At 42.9% G+C, this 21,293-nt stretch overlaps 1 protein-coding gene across 1 annotated transcript in view; it reads right to left on the bottom strand.

Annotated features, from left to right (window-relative positions):
• Window positions 1–116: 116 nt before the first annotated feature.
• LOC112559091 (fibrillin-1-like) overlaps window positions 117–21,293 on the bottom strand; it is a 67,808-nt gene continuing 46,631 nt past the window's right edge. The window contains exons 8-30 of the mRNA XM_025230011.1: window positions 18,983–19,102; window positions 13,755–13,880; window positions 12,476–12,604; window positions 12,069–12,191; window positions 10,845–10,970; window positions 10,278–10,439; window positions 9,729–9,851; window positions 9,204–9,341; window positions 8,591–8,713; window positions 7,781–7,906; window positions 7,446–7,571; window positions 6,077–6,199; window positions 5,774–5,929; window positions 5,421–5,543; window positions 4,642–4,767; window positions 4,346–4,468; window positions 3,870–3,998; window positions 3,482–3,604; window positions 2,974–3,087; window positions 2,462–2,626; window positions 1,760–1,882; window positions 1,237–1,446; window positions 117–399 (exon numbers count right to left, since the gene is read on the bottom strand). Coding sequence (XP_025085796.1) covers window positions 146–399; window positions 1,237–1,446; window positions 1,760–1,882; window positions 2,462–2,626; window positions 2,974–3,087; window positions 3,482–3,604; window positions 3,870–3,998; window positions 4,346–4,468; window positions 4,642–4,767; window positions 5,421–5,543; window positions 5,774–5,929; window positions 6,077–6,199; window positions 7,446–7,571; window positions 7,781–7,906; window positions 8,591–8,713; window positions 9,204–9,341; window positions 9,729–9,851; window positions 10,278–10,439; window positions 10,845–10,970; window positions 12,069–12,191; window positions 12,476–12,604; window positions 13,755–13,880; window positions 18,983–19,102 — 3,191 coding nt within the window. The 3' untranslated portion in view covers window positions 117–145. The remainder of the gene's footprint in view (window positions 400–1,236; window positions 1,447–1,759; window positions 1,883–2,461; window positions 2,627–2,973; window positions 3,088–3,481; window positions 3,605–3,869; window positions 3,999–4,345; window positions 4,469–4,641; window positions 4,768–5,420; window positions 5,544–5,773; window positions 5,930–6,076; window positions 6,200–7,445; window positions 7,572–7,780; window positions 7,907–8,590; window positions 8,714–9,203; window positions 9,342–9,728; window positions 9,852–10,277; window positions 10,440–10,844; window positions 10,971–12,068; window positions 12,192–12,475; window positions 12,605–13,754; window positions 13,881–18,982; window positions 19,103–21,293) is intronic.

Below are 21,293 nucleotides of genomic sequence, written 5' to 3'. Positions count from 1 at the left end.
ACTGTGGATTATTGATGAGCGGTCTAGCGACTAGTATTCACGTGTGATGAAGGCAAAGGCTTGGTGACGATGAAGGAACTAGTGTTCAGCTGAGACGGGGTTTCCCTTTGCTCCTCGTGATGGCACAGAGACAGCCTGAATCGGATTAATTAAGCACAGGACTGTTCTCATTGGTGGATGAAGATGCAGCACGAGGTGATTTCGGCAAACACTTTGTTCCGGAGCGGGACCCACTCCATTTCTGACTGGCCAGGCACTTGGATCCTGTTCTGCCTTTCAGCTGGAAACCCTTCAGGCAACGAAATTTACACCGTCTCTGGAAAGGCACGGGACCCGTCGTGCAAGCTTCTGGCAGAACAAGTCCGTTCTCTGGAGGCTTCGGCGCTTCGCAGGTCTTGGCTGCAACGAGTTGAGAATAAGGTGGATATAGCGGGAACTAGCCTGATGTAATGCATGACCAAATATTATAGCTTGAGCGCATCAAACTATGGTGGTCTGCTCCTGGACACTGGGGAAGGACATTTGACTTTCACCACTATTAAATGCATTTCTTCTTCATCAATCATTGTGTGTATGTGTGTGTGTATGCGTGCGAGTGAGTCATTACTAATCTTTATGTCGCCGTGCATTGTTCTTCCGGATACTTATAAAGCAGTTCGTTCACTCATATAATATGTGATGCATGAACGATATCCATCATTTATTTCATTAATAAAGTACTTTAATTAACTGTATCTCCAATGTTTATCTTTCTCTGCATTATTATATTCTTCCCTTCCATGAGAAGTAGAGCTTTTCAGACTGTAAACTTTAACCAGACAGACCTCCACAAAGAAAGACGAAGTGAATAAACACCATTACTGAGGCATCGGAGTAATAACAGAATGACAATGAGCCCACATCTAGTTACTAGGTATGTCTCATCCAGTGTTATCATCATAAGGTGCATTCGTGATCGCAAGCAAACACCCGCCCTAATGTTATAAGAGGTTGAAATCGTGACGTCATATTTGTATATAGATACAATAATCAACCTATGGTTTCTAGCTTTCCCATTAGCTGAAGCCTTTAAACTGTAAACGTATCCATGTATGAAGTCACGTGACCCTGACAGAAAGGGGATATTCATCAAGGTTTTTGGAACTAGTATCTTCCACTCAGCTTTCCATTCAACAAAATATGCATCTCATTATTACTTTAAGAGAGTAACCCTCATGAAAGCGACCCAGGTCTTACGTCTGCAGGTTGCGACTTGACCAGACCAGACGCCGCTAGCTTCGCACGTGCGGTATGCTTCACCCACGAGGGTATAGCCGCGCTTGCACTTGTAGCTGCACACGGTGCCTTGTGTCAACCAGCTGGTCTGACCTTCGTCAGGGGTCATCTGGCACTCGGGCGGGAACACGTGACCGTGGCGCGGCGCCTTCAAGGGTGAGCATATGACACCTGAAAATTGGAGCGGAGGACAACTTAGGATTCAGGAGGAAAGCTCTCGCTGAAGTTATTAATGTCATTTTCCTTCTTCTCAAGACCATTCAAGACTTTAGTTCCCTACTAATCTCCTCATCCTTCTACAACCGTCGCCCCACACACCATAGGCATTACGCAATCACGCCGACCGTCCTCAAGTCAAGCAGTTATCATTATCCTTCTCCTGCTAAACATCCTATCATCGTCATCATCACCAACATTCACATCGTCATTTCTGTAAAACATCATCTGATTTCTTCTTCTTCTTTTTCTTTTTTTTGAAACTCACGGTAGCACGTGTGGTTGTCAGCACGAAGCTGAAAACCAGACGAACAAGCGCACTTGTAGCTTCCAGGGATGTTCTGGCATTTATGCTCACACCCTCCGTTATCTTCATCACACTCGTTGATGTCTGTTGAAAACGACAAAGAAATCACAGAAATCCTTGATGTCGCAGCTAAACATCGAGATGCCTAGTTACTGTGTACTGTAATCACCAGTACACCAGTACGAAGCTGTAGTCTTAACGAGATAGGTTCATATGCTCATAAATTTGTCAATGCTCAAATAGAACAGGATTATTTTTCAGATTTTGATATTTGGTATCTTGTAATTTTAAAAATACGTGAACGTGAAAAAATTGCACAGGATGGGTCTTCAAGAAGGAGGAGACAGGACAACATTACAATAAAAGTCATCCTCATGCCATGTCCTAAACACAGTGTACCACTTACAGTTCACTGTCCCTGAGACGACAACGTTATAGGACTTTCACTAGAATTTTTTAATAGCTTCTGCTGTTTATAATGATGATAATGGCAAATTATTGCCTATATTTAGAGGGTCGTGAAATGAAATAGCGGTTCTAAACAAATCTTCTCATTGCTCTACGTAAAACTAACGACAAGCACAAGTGATAGTGACTTTGCTCAGCCTCTGTCGTCAAAAAACTAACAAGACGAAAGTCAACGAGTCCTATGACGACTGTTACCCGAGCACAGTGTGGCGAGATGTGCGGACAAGACGTAGCCAGGGACACAGATACAATCTGCCTGCGAGGTGGCGCCAGTAGCGAGCGTTGTCATGTGATCTGGACACGCCTGACAACTGTTGTTGCTAGGCATCGCCTCAGTCCTGTAGGTGCCCACGGGGCAAACTGAGATTAATTAAAAAAATAAAAAATAAAAATAACGTTAATTTGAATGTGTCTTCTATAATAATGGAGGTGAGACTAGCAGGCAGATGAAAGTAGGAGTTAGGTAAAAAGTCTCGTCTGCCTTTATTACAATATTAGCATATTAATTAACGTTTAATTCTAACAGCTGTCGACTATCACTGCAAGCAGGTCTGACTAGCAATGCTTTATATCTAACACCTGCTGACTAGCAATGCTAGCAACGCTGACTAACGGTGCTCAATGTCCGACTAACAGGTCTGTCAGATGAACAGTTGCTGTCTAGAAGGTAACGGTACTAACGGTTCTGACAGCTGTACGTCACTTACCTACACACTTTGCGTTCTGTAAGAAGAAACCAGGGTGACAGGCGCACTCGTAGCCACCCGGCACGTTTATACACACCTGCTGGCAGGTGTGAGTCCTGTTGCATTCATCAACATCTGAAGGCAAACACAAGAGGTCATAAAGACCATAAATCTGTCTCGATTTTCGTTCAGGATTCTGCTTATTCATTCAAAACCATCAACACATTATCGGCGAAAGAAACAAAGACAAGGAGAAAGAATATAAATGATAAAAAAGTGTCTCAGGAACCTATCAAAAGAAATATTCGAAGACAAAAAGCGAGAACATTTGACCAACATATGTGAATGCACAACCTGTTTGTTTAACAGACAGTATTTTGATGCACATGTTTCAGGAATCACAAGCAAATTTTTTTTAAAAGAGAGAGAGAGAGAGATAAAGCGAACGTCTTATTTTAAAAAAAGCTGTTTGAAGTGTCTCTGTGAGTATATAAATTTTAACACCTCCCAGCTCAACACATCTCTTTACCTTGGCAGGAATGTCCATCCGGAGCAAGCACGGTGCCAAGGGCACTGCAGTGGCAACGGTAGGAGCCCATCAGATTCTCGCAATGTCCCTCACACAGACTCTTGTTTATACATTCGTTGATATCTATGGTACACACGAACACACACGCATCAAGCAAACTTGTGTGCACACACAAACACACGAGTTTTAATAAAAATAAACACGAACTCTGCTATTTTGAAAATGCAGTCACGTGACTCTAAGAATATGAAGGGGACACAATAGCTGTGTCGCAACTATACGAGTTTAAGTATGGATACCTACAATTTTGATCACTACAATACTGCCAAAGAACTGACCATAAAGCCGATCATCAGGCTCTTATCTACATTGAGAAAGGAGGACTCACCAACACACTGCCTGCTGTCACGATTGGACAGCCTGTAGCCAGGCTTGCGACACTGGCACTCGAATCCTCCCACAGTGTTCACGCACACATCATCGCATCCGCCATTATTTGTGGCGCACTCATCCAGATCTGAATATGTTGGGCAAAAAAACAAACAAAGAAAATCAAACGAAAACGTATTTAATTGTCCCGAAGTTAAATAAAAAATAGGATAAGGGATTTTAGAAAAGAAAATTGTTTTTTAAAAATATTAAATTTTACAATTGGTGTTGTCATTAATAGTTGTAACTTTTTTTTTTTACTCTTTTAATGCTGGCATTTATATTACTGGTTTCCAAGACAGAATGAAATGAGATTGGGGTATGAGGGGTGAGAGAGAAGGGGAGGGAGAGATGAATACCTATATTATCAGTTATATTGTCACTTGGAATGAGGAAAGGGAGAGAGGAAGAAAAACGATGTTTCCACCAACATACCGCCACAAGACACCTTGTCCTCTAACAGTTTGTAGCCTCGGTGACACAGACATATTGCCGTGCCCAGCGTGTTGACACAACGATGGTCACACACAATCGTGCCGGCCTCGCACTCGTTAATGTCTGGAGAAACAAAATCAATCTCATTCCCAGGTATTAGCGAAATAATCTTCAGCTAACGTTTGTTAACCAACAAACAAACAAACAAACAAACAAACAAACAAACAAACGTACGTGTATCCCAGTTTGACCTTTCTGGTGGGAAAGGTATATGTAGTATTTGACTGAACTCTTACCATCGCACGTGTAGCCATTCCTGTTGAGAACGTAGCCAGTGCCATTGCAGGCACATGCGTAACTTCCGGGAGTGTTGACACACAGCTGCTGACAACGTCCTTTTGTGTAGGAGCACTCGTCAAAATCTGCACCGATACAGTAACACACATGCATACATAAGAATAAACAAAAACATATGAGCGCGTGCAATCATATCCAAACATTCATGTGAAAATGCAAAATCAGAGCGTGTACCATGCAAACAACTGGGAAAAAAACCAAGTTATGATATTATACCATCGGATAATGAGCTAATCTCACCGGTTGTCACTGCTCACTACAGACGCTGCTGATCACCTTTTCCATTCAGGGCACGTTGACTATTCCTACATCTCTGGAAATAATGTTACACTTCGCACACTTACTGTCACTTGATACAAGGCTATAACGAAATACTTCTCACTACTAGCAGTTGGTGCCGGATGATAACATTTCTCACAACTAGACCTTGCTCAAGACCATAACAACCACGGACGTGTGTGTATAGATGGATTGCTGTCTGCCGAGACCAACGTTAGCCTCTTGCGAAGTTCTCAGCTGTTAGTCTCGGCGAGCGTTAACAATGAATGTGACTAAACCGGAAGCTTTGTACACATCAGCCTCGTTTAGTAGTTAACTGGGAAAAAATCGTCTGCAACAGTCCAGTAATACAAGTTTGTGATAAAAACAATGTGTACGTGTGTGTGAGAGAGAGAGAATATGGCTGTTGGGGACTAAGTATTACCAGCCGTAAACTTACCTTCACATGTTTTCTTGTCTACGGACAGACGGAAACCAGGGTTGCAGGTACAGTAAGCACTTCCCACTGTGTTCACACAGCGTTGAGTGCATCCGAATTCGCCAATCGAACATTCGTTAAAATCTGTGCAGGGTAACAGTAAGCACAAGCTTATAATAGCACATAAAAAAACCCTGAACATCACCTACGTTAAAAAAAAAAATATTTCGAACTCCACAGCGATCTAGAAATTTGATTTATTGCTTACTATCGTCATTGCAATCCTTGCTGACACCAGAAACATTTTATGGGCCGTAAATCTTTGTATATTTCCTAGACAAGAAAAGTCAAGCTGGGATCTTTCCCTCCCTCACCAGCGCAGGCCACGCCGGCACCTGGGTCTCCATGGTAACCCAACTCGCAAGCGCAGTCCTTTAGCGACCCTTTCGCAGTCCCATTCGTCGTGGCACGAGCTGGGCATCGAAGACATTGGCTGTCCTGAGGACTCCTATACATTCCTTCCGGACACTCTGAAGCCATTCACAGAACAAACACTTAAAACTTATCCTTTAACACTTCATCTGAACACTCTGTAAGTATCCACCCTGTAACTTCATACACACCCTGTGAGTTTTCATCTGTCAGTTTGGGCACTACCGGTCACCCAGTATACTCACCCTGGCAGTTTTTGGTGCCAATCCTTCTGTACCCAGGTAAACAGTCGCATTTAAATGTTCCAGGTAAGTTGACACACAGCTGTTCGCATCCATGCACTGTACCGTCGTGACATTCGTCAATATCTGTTGAAAAAAAAATGATGTGGTGAGTGGCTCATGGGGAAAATATCCCAACAGCTTAGAATTCTATTGATTAAGAACAGAAAATAACTAGTTTTCTACGAAGCCCCGCACACAAAGTACGCGCAAAGGAAGAAAGATTGAAGAAGATAAAGACGACGACGATTAAGAAGAGTCTTCGTCTAGTCTTTTAACTAAAACACGGACTGCACTGTACACACATGGTCCTATTTTCACACGCTCTCATTAATGACTGGCATCGCGGAGCGACTAAATGACCAGCAATTGCACTTGCTAATGATGGTCCGCGCCTCAACACTCACCCGACGAGCGTTCACGCGTGGCGACACTTGTATGTGCGGCCTTAAAACATACACACACAAGGGAAGGGCATAGAGGTATAAATAATCACATATAATTATAATGACATTATCACTGGCTCGGTTTCCAGCAGAAATTAAAGCTGTTAGTATCCGCAGATGCAATGAAAGATTAGAATGTTGACAGCAACTTCATATCCGGCAGAAACAATGAGTAATAAGTCACTATTCCGGACGTCGGTAAATGATAAATGACCAGTTTTATTAATCCCAGTAGGCAATTATAACTCGGGAAGTATGCTCAGTTATGGGAATTACACAACCAAGACACAGCAAGTACTAGCTACAAAATAAGGATAAGGCATGTAGTGCATCAGAGAAAACATAAGAATGGTCAAGATGACACACCTACATACCTACACACCCATGCGCACACACCTGCAAATGACGACCAGTCCAGTCTGTCGTTCGTAAGTCAGTTCTTCCTGTTATTATTTACAGAATGTGGAACCAGCACACAAAGGCAAATGACAGAAGACTTTCAGTGAATGATAAAAACCGACTACGTGCTAAAAAGTATGTTTGTACTGGAATGTCCATGTTCGCCAAAGACATTTTCAGAGCTTGCGGCTACCTTGCACGTGTTCATCACTTCTTTCTTCATTACGGATTACGTCCCCTGGACTAGTTCGTTTTAGTTTCTTGTAACCGTGAGAGGGCCCCTTGTATAATAAAGACAGCAGGAGAGAAAGGTGATAAAAAATAAACATCGATACGGACCATGTCGGCATAATTATTGTAAAGCGGTTCCTGCGTACGCACGCGCGCACACACATATACTCACAGTCACAAGCAGTTCTGGTTTGCAAAGCATCAACACAAAAAAAATGAGTACAGCTCAGCTGACACGAAGGTGGACGGTGTCTCACCCAAACAGCCTGACAGGTCTTCTGCCAGACGGTAACCCTTTCTGTTGCAGTCACACAGGTAGGAGCCCATAGTGTTGATGCAAATGTCGGGGCACGGGTTGTCGCCCTCCATGCACTCGTTAACATCTGAAAACAGAACAACAACGAAAAAAAAAAAAAGCTGTTTGTGAGATGAGTTCAGGATCGACAGATGATGATGCATCAAAAAATTTTACTGCGACAAAAAGGAAACTAGTTCATCAAAATGCATGTGTCCGAAAGAAATTCCTTCGGCAAAATAGTAACACTATTAAGATAGTATATAAGTCAGAACTAGACAAGTCAAGACTGCTCACCAACACAGGTACTTTGATCCCACGACAGTTTGAAGCCTGCACTATAGCAACCACACTGGTAGGATCCTATCGTGTTGTTACAGCTGTGTTGACAAGGGGACTTGTCCAGTAGGCATTCGTTGATATCTGAGAAACATTCAGTGCAAAAGCTGTATTAGCACACTGAGCAACACATGAACACATGGTAATGCGTCTAAATGTCACACATTTTACGGTACTGTGAACATCAAAGAGGTTGTAAAGCTGACATTTTATGAGATTACAGAGAATTACACCTACATCAGACCTGTGTCTAGCAACCTTGGAAATGCTTTTTACATAAGATCACCAAAAAATGCTGATGATAGCAGACAGTTGTTATGACTATAGATAGTGGGTGTGAGGTATGAAACACATAAACACAGACCAAAAGTAAGACAACAGGTAGTAAAGAGTCCCTTAGCCGAGCGAACGTTGGGGAAATGAATGTGAGGGGGAATACCGTGTGCAGGCCCCGGGTATGTAAAAGGTGAAGCCTACCCTTTTCTTTTTTCCCGCCTTTACTTTCCCTAATATAATCAGGTACCCATGTTTTAATTAGTAGCTTTTGGGTGGGCTGCTGTAGTTTTCAAACCATAAACCAAATCAGGCCGAAAACTTTTTGCTCAAGTCTTGCGCACTAACAACGATCGCTTTAGCTGGATGCTAACGCCTATAAAATATTATCACTTATCCTGACTGCTAGCTACCCGGTCTCTGACTACAACGCCTCACATACAAAAACGAACAAAAAAGAAACAAAAAAATCAAATAAGTTTCAGACTATCTCACCTTTGCAGGTAAGTGTTGAATTGTCAAGGTAAAATCCTTTCGGACAGGCGCAGAAGTACCCGCCGTCTGTGTTGACACATTGATGAGTGCAGGTATGCGTACCTGCCTTGCATTCATTCACGTCTGTGAAACAGGCATTAATGTCACATGGTTACAGTCGTTTCTCCAGTGTTACTGTGCTGGGAGAATCATGTTAGTGAGAGAAGATTAGAGCACTGTCATTGTCAGAATCTAGAGTGTGGATTTGCCAAGAGGGCTAACAATCAAGAAATCACCCTTCCCATCAAAAATACCTCGACAACGGCCCTCCAACTGCCAAGGCCGCTCCACGATCATCAAATGGCCATTGTCACCATCAGAAATAACAATAATGTTTAAAGAAAGAAAAATTGTAAAAAAGCTCGAAATAGAAATACAGAAAAAAAAAACCCAAAAAGAAGGAAAACGGAAAGAAGGGAAAATTTCGAGAAGAAAGAAAAAATAATGAATGATATAACGCAGGAAGAAATAAACAGAAAAAAATGTATATGATAGAGGAAAGGTGATAGGTTGATAGAGGAAAGGTGATAGGTGTAAAGTGTGAGTACTCTGTTCCATCAGCTACCCTGCTTACCTTTGCAAGTATGACCATCATCTGACATGAGGTAGCCGCCTCCGATACACTCACACCTGTATGAGCCTGGCAAGTTAACACACAGCTGGTTGCAGTTGCTGGCATTTCTTTTTTCCAGGTCAGCGCATTCATCAATATCTATTTCCGAGTTCAGAGATCGGGAAAAAAAGATAAACTCAAGGAAAGTTGCGAAGTTCAACAAACAGTCCGAGGTTAAGATTCATTGCTAAAAATTGTTTTTATAGGGTGAGATCTACTAGTCAACTATTTGTGAAAGTTGTCTAACTTTTTTTATTGGTAAAGCTGGCACCAATATTATCCACAACGATGAATAAATAAATAAAAGGCACACTTAATATGAGCATGAAAAACTTAAAGTAAATCATTGCTTGCAATTAATTAGAAACTTTACAGAATCCACTTTACAGTGAAGCTTGAAGAATAAGAAACATGAAGTCAGAGCAAAGGTTGCGTAATGAGGAAACAGGCCAAGCGAATAAAAAGAAGAAAAACCGACTTTCAAACCTTCACAAGTTTTTCCGTCTTGCTGGAGAGTGTATCCGGTTGCGCATGTGCAGTACACACTTCCTATGGTGTTGACGCATGTGTGGGAACAAACCAGCGATCCTTCTGAGCATTCATCAATGTCTGGGAGAAGAATGTGCAGGAAGAAATATAATGCAAGTGCAAGACTATTTTTTTTTTAAAACGGTATTTAACTTCCTCCCTTCATTAATTTCAGGATATTCCGCAGTAAAACTTCCTTATAATCACGGCACGAAGTGCAGGCTGTGGGAACAAGAAACACCAACGTACAAACAAGAAAACAAGTTTGATAAGCAGTGAAATGCGTTCATGTAGAAGTCAGGCACCATGTTTACATTTACTTTAGTTCCTCAACAACCACATAAAAGTGTATTAAGCCACTCTTAGAGAGCAAGAGCTGGGGGTTGGATTAAAGCTCGCATTTCCCTCCCCTACATAAAAGTACACATAAACTTCAGCCAGAATTTATGTGCAGAAAAGGACATAGGACTGTTTAGTACAAACAAACAAAAACCGATCACAACGTACCGAGGCACTCTCTGACGTCATCAACGAACTCTGTCTGGAATCCCGGGTCGCACGTGCAGTCTGATAGCGATAGCGCTGTCTGGCCGGCTGCAGTGTGCGCATGCGCTGGACATGGCCGACAGGTCTGCGTGGCGGCATCGTAGTGCTGGGTTTCGTTGCAGGCTTAATAAATAAGATTTTTTTTTTAAAATAAATAAATAAGAAAGGAGGTAGATTGATTTCGACCGCGAGAAAGGTGCAGGGCGAGGAGGAGAGATACTATAAACACTGTCAACCACTTGCACGGAGAAAGGAAGGTTTACTTGAGAGAAAGAAAGGAAAGAATGAGGAGAAGTAGAGGGAAGGACAGAAAGAAGTGGAAGAAAGACAGAAGAAATGGGGTACAAAAAGATGAATGAGAGACAAGAAATAATTAAAGAAGAAAAGGAAAAAAAAATGAAAGAAGGGAAAGAACTATAGAGAAAGAAAGATAAAAAGAACAGATGAAGAGATAGGGGAGACAACCGGAGAGTGAGGGAAGAGTACGAGGCATGACAGCTCTGACAACACAAAGGGAGACAAACTCACTGATGCAAGACTTGTTGTCTGCGGCAACAACGAGACCCAGTCTGGTGCAAAGACAGGAGAAACTCCCTGGGCTGTTGATACACTTGTCTTGGCAGCCTCCATTGTTCATTTTGCATTCGTCGATGTCTGTACACAAAAAAGGAAATGAACCAACTGTCCTGAGTCGTCCATCCATCTTTTCACAAAAATCTTTCTACAGTTAAAACAACTTTAAAAAGTCATTTTAAATGCAGGGTATTCTTGTTATCAGCAGGCCAGCTGGTCAAAACATTTCACATTCTTATAACTGAATTTTGATACATCAGACTGAGGGATCGAACGTTCACACGTGTTTTTAATATCGTATATGTTACTGGCGTGCTTCAGAATCTTAGAACTGTGTCTTTCTTTTAGACCAGGGGTGTCAAACTCAATTACCCAGGGGGCCAAATGTCACATCGTACACAAGGTGGCGGGCCGAAGTTTATTATTTAAGTCCGATAAATTTTTATTCAACAGTAGAAAACTAAACTTTTTGTTATTAAATTTGTGTAAACAAAATCATACATTAAAACAAAATTAAAGTAATAACAAACCAAGGCTTAGCAGTTTTTCTTCTTAATTTACTTTGTCAGAAGTGGACGTTTTGACATCTTTTCTTGGCAACAAGTTCGTTTATGTTTGGAGTAAGTTTCAGTGTGTGGAGATTCTCAGGATGGACTGCAAGTGTTTATCAGTAAGGCGACTCCTGTGTGATGTTTTGTTGATCTTCATCACAGAGAAAAGTTGCTCACACAAATATGTACTGCCAAACATGCTCAAGATTCGAGCCTAGTCACCCTTTGATCTCCGACCGATTCAGGGAAGTTAACAGGTACTAAAAATCTTCGACCCGCGGCCCGTGTTCAGGACAGGGTGTCGCGTGTCAAAGGTCAGATTTATGGGCCCCGCCTTCACCCTCCCTTCTGGTCATCAACAGGAGCGGTGGTAACTTGACCAGTGCACTGTTGGTGGTCTGTACAAACTTCACTAAACTCATCCCATCTCTTGCTGTCCTCGGCGGGAACTTTTCTGTTGTTTGCCTTTTACTTGTCGCCGGGCCATTAACAATGATTGACTAAACTTCTTTCGCGGGCCAGGTAAAATTTCATGGCGGGCCGGATGTGGCCCGCGGGCCGGGTGTTTGACACCCCTGTTTTAGACCTTCCCTCCTCAGCCAGTTACGGCTGTGAATAGCGAGCTCACCTTTGCAGGTAACGAGATTGTCCGTGAGGGCGAACCCTTGGTAACAGGAGCAGTTGTGAGAACCCGGGAAGTTGTTGCACTTTTGCTGACAGCCGCCATTGTCTCGAGCGCACTCATCGACGTCTGCCACAACAGAGACGAATTAATCTCAAAGCCTCCTTTATTCGTTCATTCCTTCTTCCTTTCACTTCTCGTGTACCTATTAGTCTATTCATTTATTAATTGTTTAGTTTGTTCGTTTCTTCATTTACTCGTTCATATATCTGTTCTTTTACAGAGTCCCAAAGATAAGAATAATATAGATGCATACCCATGTCTAACCTAGAAAAACGAGTGTCACTAGACAGGTTTTGAGAAACTCTACTCAATTCACACAGTTCGCAACATTCCCAAACACTGTCTCTCACCTAAACACGCGTCGCTGTCGGCTGATGAAACGAAGCCCACGTTGCAGGTGCACACAAACGAACCGTCGGTGTTGTAGCAGGTGCCGTGACGACACGCCTTGTGTTTGTAGCGCTTGCATTCGTCTATGTCTGCACGTGCAACACAATATTCCCCGTATTTCATATCATCGTCAAACATCACCAACAGAACGATGCATTGTTTGAACATGTTCAGTGGACAATGTGATCCAACGTGAAATGATTAACTAGTCATGGCGGGATTGATTGGACTCAGGCGGGAGGTCGATATGGTGTTAGGTCGAAATGACCCATGCGTTGTTGTCTGTTTACCAGATGTTAACTAACATCAGTTCACTAACGACCTTTTGGAAAAGTCACGTGTTTATAAAAATAGCCCATGGGGACTGACTGTATGTGTTCTATTGCAATACTTACGTTTAAAAATTTATTTTAAAAGGTTTTGTTGCTATTAAAGTCTCCAATAGGAGCATTTTAATTATAAACACAAATTTTACAGACTCCATGCTTTCCATAGGAGCAAATCACGTTTTTATTTTTAAATGTATTCCAAAGACAATTCAGTAAGAAAAAAAAGGTTCCAGTATAGCGCTTCAGTTCGTATGTTAGTATTATGAGAATACATGTTAGATGACAGATGACAAAACATGTGGATGAACTCTCTCTCACTCACACACACACAAACGCTCGCGCATTCTCCATGAAGTCTTTGTGTGAGGGAAGACAGAAAGAATAACCAGCGTCGTCATAATGCATCACATCCGCAAAATTCTTCGCTGAAGAACCATGTTCCATGTTACGGAGATTGCTTGTTGACTGAAAAAAAAAACCTACAAAAAAAAAAAAAAAAATAACCTGATGTCCTCAAGGAAGTACTTCATTGGTGTGAGAGGTACGAGGGGAACCGAAACTGTAGCTCTCGAGGTAACAGCTAATACAAGCATGGCGGCCAGCAAACCTTTTCACACACCAACGCTTGAAGTCCTCCCGGTCATCGCACCGCTTCATCGTGATGCAGGTGCGGAAATTAGAGCGAGAACGTGCTCTTGATGACGTCATCTGCACGTTTCTTCCGTTTCTCTCATAAGCACGTGCAGTGCGTGGTGGAGAGTATCTAGGCGTAGCTTCGATATGATGCTACAAAGCATTATCTTCATCTCTGCACAATCATACACTCTCTTAAAAACTGATTTCTAAAAAGGTAGCTCTGTGTGTGTGTGAGAGAGAGAGAAAAAGATATCTAAAAGGGATGTAACTTTACCTTCACACGTGTGGTTGTCTGCCGCTAGTCGTCGCCCTCTTTCCTCGCAGCGACAGATGTAGGTTCCTCGTCGGTTGATGCAAATATCATCGCATCCTCCATTGTTTACGGCGCATTCGTCTACGTCTGCGAGGGCCAACAAAATATACAAGTAATGCACGCAACAGAAAAACGCACTCGTGAACAACTAAGACACATTCCGTGTTGATGAACTACACTGACAGTGGGGCTTTCATACAGCTCCAGCATGAGGAATGATGTCCATAAAATTTATATCAAATGTAACATAGCAAACAACGTAACATATAATCTGTAACAGATTGCATCATTTGACAGCCAGCCAAAATGCTGGGATCAGAAACCCTTGTTGCCATGTCTTCCTGACCCGTGTGTCCCTGTAGGTCAGCGGTTCTCAACCTTTTACATGTGACGACCCCCCTGACGAACACCGGTACGTTCGCGACCCCCCTTAGCCAGCTAGGTCGGTGGAAGAGCGGGGGGGGGGGGAGGGAGCCTTAGCTAACCTTGAACGCCGCGTCGAGGAAATCAGTACAATTCAACAACGGAAGAACAAAGTTCGTATCTGCAAGAAGTATAACTGTTAATGAAATTTTACAAAAGCAAATTCTGTGGTGCTAATAAATATTATTTTATTGGACACTCACTTTGATTAATGAGAAGGTTGAGCCTGCTTGCTGTTGCATAGAGAAGCGAACCTGGGTGCGATGTTCGTACCCACTGCTATTTGCAGCTCAGCCTCTGCGTCCACACGATTTCTGTATTGAGACTTCAGTGCTGCCAATGCTGAAAATCCTTGCTCACACATATATGAAGTTGAAAATGTCAGCAGAACTTTCATTGCTTTCTCAGAAAGGAGAGGATATTCACCGTTGATGCTAATCCAGAATGTTGGCACTGGTGTTGTTTGGAAGACCATTTTCAGGGATTGGTCACTCGAAAGGTCGATGAGCTGCTCTTCTTCTTGCGTGGACAACCCGCTTGTGCTAGGATCAGCCAGAAATGGATTACGAATCCAATCGTATTTAGTCACATCAATTTCAGCGAAGTAATGCTGAAACCTTTCTTGCAGTCCGTTTAGATGGGCAATAATTACATTCTTCACCTGATCAAGATTCAAGTTAACGTCAGCCTTGCACTTACACAAGCACGGAAACATATCAAAAATATTTTCTTGGAGTATCTTTTGCGTCCACAACGAAATTTTTCGGACGAAAGCATTCATCTTGTCAGTTGTTTGTAATATGGTGGTGTCCTTCCCTTGTCTGGTCATGGCCTTCTGTCAGGGACCTATAGAGTACTAGGACTGAGCACGTGCGAATGAAAGGGTGTGAATGATGGACGTTTCCTGAATGCTTGCCTTTTAGATGTTTAAAAAAGAGAGAGAGAGGTGTGACTGGAGAGGGAGAGGGGAGTCGGCGATGAGAGATTGGGGAAGAGAGAGGGCAAAAGGTGAGAGGAGGGAGATTGGAGGCTTAATTGTTGAGAGGGGGGGATTGTGTTTTGAGTTTTGGAAGTGAGAAGTCACTGCATTGCCGAGACAGTGTACTTGAATAGGGAGAAGAGATTTGGAGTTTGAGCCCCCGCACCACTCGGTTACACAATGTAAACTAATTTCACTAATACCAGTATAAGAAACTTTTTTAAAAAATGATCACCTTCGCGACCCCCTTGTAGGCACGTCGCGACCCCCCAGGGGGTCGCGCCCCACAGGTTGAGAACCGCTGCTGTAGGTTATAACCGTTTTTATTGCTGTTCCTCACCATAAATGGTATAGACCTACACAACTTGCTTGGCTATCAAAATAATTCGAGAAGAATAATTTATTCATGCACGCTGCTGTGTGATGATGACTGAGAGGAAGTAAGATGGGAAAGAAAAATTGAGCGGACAAATAAATGAACGCGAGAAAAAAAAAAAAAAAAAAAAAAGAGCAAATGTGGCAAAAGAAAGCGAGTAAGAGAAAAAGTAATAAAAATAGCGAAAGAGAAAGAACGAAAAAAAAAACAACAATTAAAAAGAGACCGAAGAGTAGCCTGAGAGAGAGAGAGTGCGAGAGGAAGATACGAGAGAATAACATAAAAAAAGAAAAAAAGCTGACAGCGCGATTAAATGAGAGCAAGATATAAGTACTGAAAGAGAGAGAGAGACAAAGAAAGCGTTAGAGTGATAGTCGTGAAAGTTAAGGGAATGCGCAGACATGGAGATGGATACAAGGGCTGGCGTAGAAGGGAGGAAGGAAAGAAGAGAGGGCGGGGAAGGCACGACACGAGGCACACAGCACGGCGCTGCAGCATTGCGACACCGAGCGGCCGAGCCCGTGAGAGCTGCGGACAGAAAAGTCAAGGCCAGCTCTCCTACACAGCCCCACATTCATCCAAACAAGAATGCGGATACTCCTCGAGATGCTGCGTGTCTGGGTCCACATCGTGTGACGGTGGCGCGACCACACGGCGTGACGTTCAGTAATTGTCTCCCTTGCAGGCTTTAGTCCGGCTGGGTTGTCGGCCTTTTGGCGGATGTGTCATCGCTCCGTGTTCTTGCTAATAAGGATGGCGGAAAAGTTTCTGTCACCATCTCTGTTTGTAATTGCGTTTCACACTGCTCTGTTTATGACCCTTTAGCATGCTTGTTTACAGTATAACTAAAATAAACACCGGTTTATGGCCGTGCAAAAACCACACGTGTCTATTTTTAACCGTGCGTTTAAATTTTAACCTAGGAGTGTCTCGCCATTTTACATGCCGATACGGTTAGAGCTGTATACTGTACAACTAGTCTGCCTACCTGTACAACTAGTTTATGGCTTGGAGTCCACAGTCCATCTGCATGCCGGCTGATAGTAAGAAGTTAATTCACCTCTTTTATTCAGAACCACTGACTCGCAAACAAACGTTTTCAGATTTTTATCTCACTTCCATTTCTTGGGTTTTTGTTGTTTGATTTATCCTACTGAGATTTTATTTTGTAATTACATCTTTTTTTCTTTTTGTTTTGTAAAAGAACCGTATTTTCTGTCTTTGAGTCTTTTTCGTTCGATTGCGCCAGTGGACATTATATGGGACATACTATAATGTAACATTGTGGCTGCAAAAGGTTTCAATATGTCTAAAAGTGTCCATATGGCATATGTTTTCATCATTGTTAGGTCTGGCCCAACGGTTACATAAAGCAACCCAACATGTCGTGCACCCCATGCCAGCCACTTTCCCACCAAGGTCGCTACCCACGCGTGGGCGGGTGCGTGGGTACAAGAAGACGGACTGTCGGGAAACTCCTGTGCGTCTGCGTTGCGAGGGTACGCAGCCCTTCTCCGGTGGCCGTCCGGCCCTAAGCGGACCCACTCGCAGCGGTGAAAGAAAGCCTTTGCTCTGACGCACCTCTCAAGTACTTTTCGCAGCTGCTGACGTATGGCTGCCGGATGCAGGTCGACACAGGGGTCAAGATTCGAGCCCTGGCAGGGACATCTGCAGCGCAAGGTTGCCACCGCCCCTGCAGGGTGTTGTGTCCATGTCCTTGAGAACTGAATATTCACACTTTTGCGGGTGCTAGTGAAGGGTACACGTTACTGATGCTTTTATATGCGCCTTCAACGAGTTTTTAACCTAAAAAGATTTTGAAAAAGTCTATGAGCAACCCTAAAAACACAATGTATATCTGGCTATATCGTTATTTTCTCTTTCTGTTTTTATATTCAATAGATATTGGTGTGGCGGCCCTGTACAGGTACACAGTTTGCACACGCCTCTGGCAGCCTCTGGTGTGTTTAAAAATTTCACATCAACGTCGACTCACCGCCATTTTGCTTTACGAAAAAAAAAAAGAGAGAGAGAAACGATTTTAGTAACGAAAGGTTGCTTCCCTGACAGCTTGATGGCCCCAGATAACCATAGTTTCGGAAGTTGAAAATAACAGCGAAAGGAAAAGGCTCATGAAAGCCAACACAGTGCATGCACTGTTTAATTTAGGACCGGAAACACGCCGTGACCTTCAAGGTCTAGTGCTTACAATAATGATTTTACAGTGAAACAGATATAAACAACGGAAACTGCGAAACGAAATGTCGAAACAATCGAGCAAATTTTTTTTGGTAACAAGAAATTGCATTGATTCTTTTCTAGACTCTTTCCGGGAAGCCAGCCATCTGACCGGCCAACAGCGGAACCGGCCCCGTCTTGCTCCAAGGCCGCGAGTGTTGGTCGCCAGACAGGATGTACCCGCCCTTGCATGCACGCTCGCTTGTTCCAGTGTTTGTTGTGTACTTGTGCACGCGCTCGTGAGCGAGCAGACAGACAGCTGTGATTCCCGACACGGAAACTTCTCTCCCAGGAGTGGAGAGCTGCATGTGGGGGAGAGAGAGAGCGAGAAAGGTGGGGGGGGGGAGGATTTATCAGAAGAACGAGTGTTTGAGTGGCAATCACGTGGGTGGAGACACGAACGCACCGGAAGTTTTGCGTTGGCAACAACATTTTTTGAAGTTTCAAGCTCTTCAACACCCTGAATGGCGCGAGGTTTGAATGTCCGGTTGATAAAATAGCTTTTGAGAAAGAACATCCTCAGTGAAGGACGCAAGCACCATGCCCACTCAACACTCAACACAGATAATGCTTCTGACCGGAAAGAGGGTGGGAGCTTTAGGAGGTATGACAAAGGTGTCCAGGAATTAAATGAGATGTTCACCCGTTCATGCAGGGCAATGTTAACACACTGCGCATTCCTGTGAAATAGAAGCGCACTAGCAACGAGGGCGAGACACAGGGACAAAGAGAGAGTGAAGGTGAGAAAGAGAGGACATAGAAGGAGGGGACAGACGGAGGGAGCGAAAGGAAGAGAGGAAGGAGAAATATAGAGAAAAAGAGTGCTGCAGGAGAGAGGAAGATAGAAAGTGTTAACAGGGATGAGAGAAAGAAAAAAAAAAGAGTGAAAAGGAAGAAGGCTGGTTGGCGAAGTGGTTTGTTTTATTATAAAAACCTGCTTGCACCTGGTGTTGATTTCTCCTGTTGGGGAGGAATAGCAATAGGAAATGGGAGGAAACTGCAGTACCCGGATAAAACCCTCACACTCTGTAAGTGCACTCCTGAAGGGATCTGATAAGCAGACCCTATGCTCTTATCTCAGGGGTTTGTTGACAAGCGAGTGTTGTAAGCACTGCGCTGCTGGAAAGTACAAGCGAGGAATGGAGAGAGAGAGAGCAATCAGGTAACACTTACCTTCACATACAGTCGGTACACTAGAGGATCGAAATCCGGGCACGGAGCAGTTGCAGTACCAGCTTCCGGCAGTGTTCACGCATGTGCCTGGGCATTGATGACTCTGACACTCGTTGATGTCTGTGGGCAAAGACAGGAAGTGGAGGTTGAAGCATTAATCGTAAAGATGTAATTTCTTCTACCGCTATCAAACGCCCCATCTCTGACTTCTGATTTATTTATGTTGCCGCCTCTATGAATTTATGGGAAATTTTTTTTTTAAAATGAAGACACTGTCCCAACGTAACATGCAAAGATGTGTTTGGAAAAAAAAAAACAGATGACCATTGAAACAGGAGAAATAGATTTGTTTTCAGTTTGTGGAATGAAGTAAACAACTTAAAAGCATATATGCAAATATTAAAGTGTTTTAAATATTTTTGCTTGCCTGAAAAATGTCAGTATAAAGAAATAATTACTTCAGCAACATCGAGATAAGAAAACAAAAGTATTAATTGTTTTCTTTTTGTTCTATAAATTGCCGTAAATTTCGGACTATAAGAAGCGACTTTTTCCCCCAGTGATGCGGCTTGTTTGCGAATTTTTCAGAGAAAAGAGAGAGAAACAAGTCTATTTAAATGCTAAATGCATGTTTTCTCTAAGCCCAGCCATATTCAAAACTATTTAAAAGGTCAACATATCACCTATACTAAAAAATATTTTACATACACAATCACGATCGCGTTCCTGCTCCAGCAGACTGTAGACTCTTTTGAAAACTACATGTCATAAAAAATTATAAATATACCTTCTATAACATGATACGTTTTCGTATCAACTGGAAGATGAATCGTAAACGTCTATTTGAGGCTAATGCGACACCTAGGAATTAAAAAAATAAAAACTAGACCGTGACCCCAGTGTTCACATCACTATGACCCTATGCAACGCTGTGTGTCTGTACTAGCGATGTGTTATGGTGGTTGTAGGTGTTGGAGCTGAATGTGTTACCTGAGAAGTCTGTGGTTCTCACGCTTGAGAGATCATCTAAAGGCGACGACTCTAAACCCAATGCCGATGTGCGTCTTTAACAAGAAAAAAAAGTCGACGTAAAATTCTCGATAACGTGTCCTTACTCGACTACTTAGTTTGATGAGAGGGAAGAAAGAGTTTACAAGAATAAACAAAAAAACAAGCACAAAAAATGTCCGCAGGACACAGACAATGAGTCATCTCTTTAACAGACAATAGCTTGTGCCCTCGATGGACGTTCAGCTCACACCGTCATCGCTGACCCCTGACGACCCGAGTGTTTCGATTGATCGCCTTTAAGGATCAATAATCGATACCTGGACACACGTTGATGTTTGGTTACTGCATGACTAAACGACCACAGTATATGTTTTCTTTCTTTCTTTCAGGTTGACATGCTTTCACACAATTTTCTGTTCTGTCGACATAAAGTTTTAATAATAATTATGGAACAACATTGCAGGCACGCACGCGATGCTGAATAAAAAATTCCACAATTCACAAGCGCGTCTAGACAGGCAGGCAGGCAGGCAGGGAGACAGAAATGGATGACGGAAGGACAGACGAGTTGAAATCCCCAAGCCATCAGGACCGACTTCCGTTAACTATTCCCAGAACTTCGTCACAAAGACCAGTAATGATTCTGTGTGGAGTGGTAGCTGTCATCTACGATTTTCGACCCGCAACATTCTTCCTTGTTAAAGTTGTAAACATGGGAAGCAAGACCTTGACATGTTTTCTTTTTCAAAGAATCATTTATCCCAGGCGGATGTGGAACGTCAGTTCTCGGAATTCGGACGTCAGCAAAGCACAATAACAGTTTATCGTACCTTTAATAGGTGGCTGACAGCTCCTCCTCACCCGCGAACCCGTGGGAGGTCGATAACGTAATCTTACCTGCCTTACCTGCAACGATGTGTGACGTATTTTTAATCAGGTGTTCCGGCAGGGCTAGGAGCGGCTTTTTTTCTTTTAGTGCTGCTGGTGTCTGTTAGCAAAATGACGGTTTCAATTCATGCGGTCATTTAGTTCACGGGGAAAGGTTTCATGATATATAGGCCTGCGGGTGGGGTACCTGACATTAAATATTTCTAATCTGGTTTAAAAATGGCGGAGATCGTGTTTGATTAAAACACACAGAAGCAAACAGAAGTTTTCGAGACCTAGCAGATACGAAAGTACAGAAAACCAGTATCTTTCTTGTTTAATATTTGACATTTTTTGGGTCAGAATTTATTAATTGGACTTTCTACAGTTTCTTGCTTGTTTGAATTTTGAAAACTTCGTTTAGTTCAAGAAC

This window comes from Pomacea canaliculata, linkage group LG3 (genome assembly GCF_003073045.1).
Source record: "Pomacea canaliculata isolate SZHN2017 linkage group LG3, ASM307304v1, whole genome shotgun sequence".
Lineage (NCBI taxonomy): Eukaryota > Metazoa > Mollusca > Gastropoda > Architaenioglossa > Ampullariidae > Pomacea > Pomacea canaliculata.
Note: the sequence above shows the minus strand (reverse complement) of the source record. Positions and strands in the feature narration are given on the sequence as shown.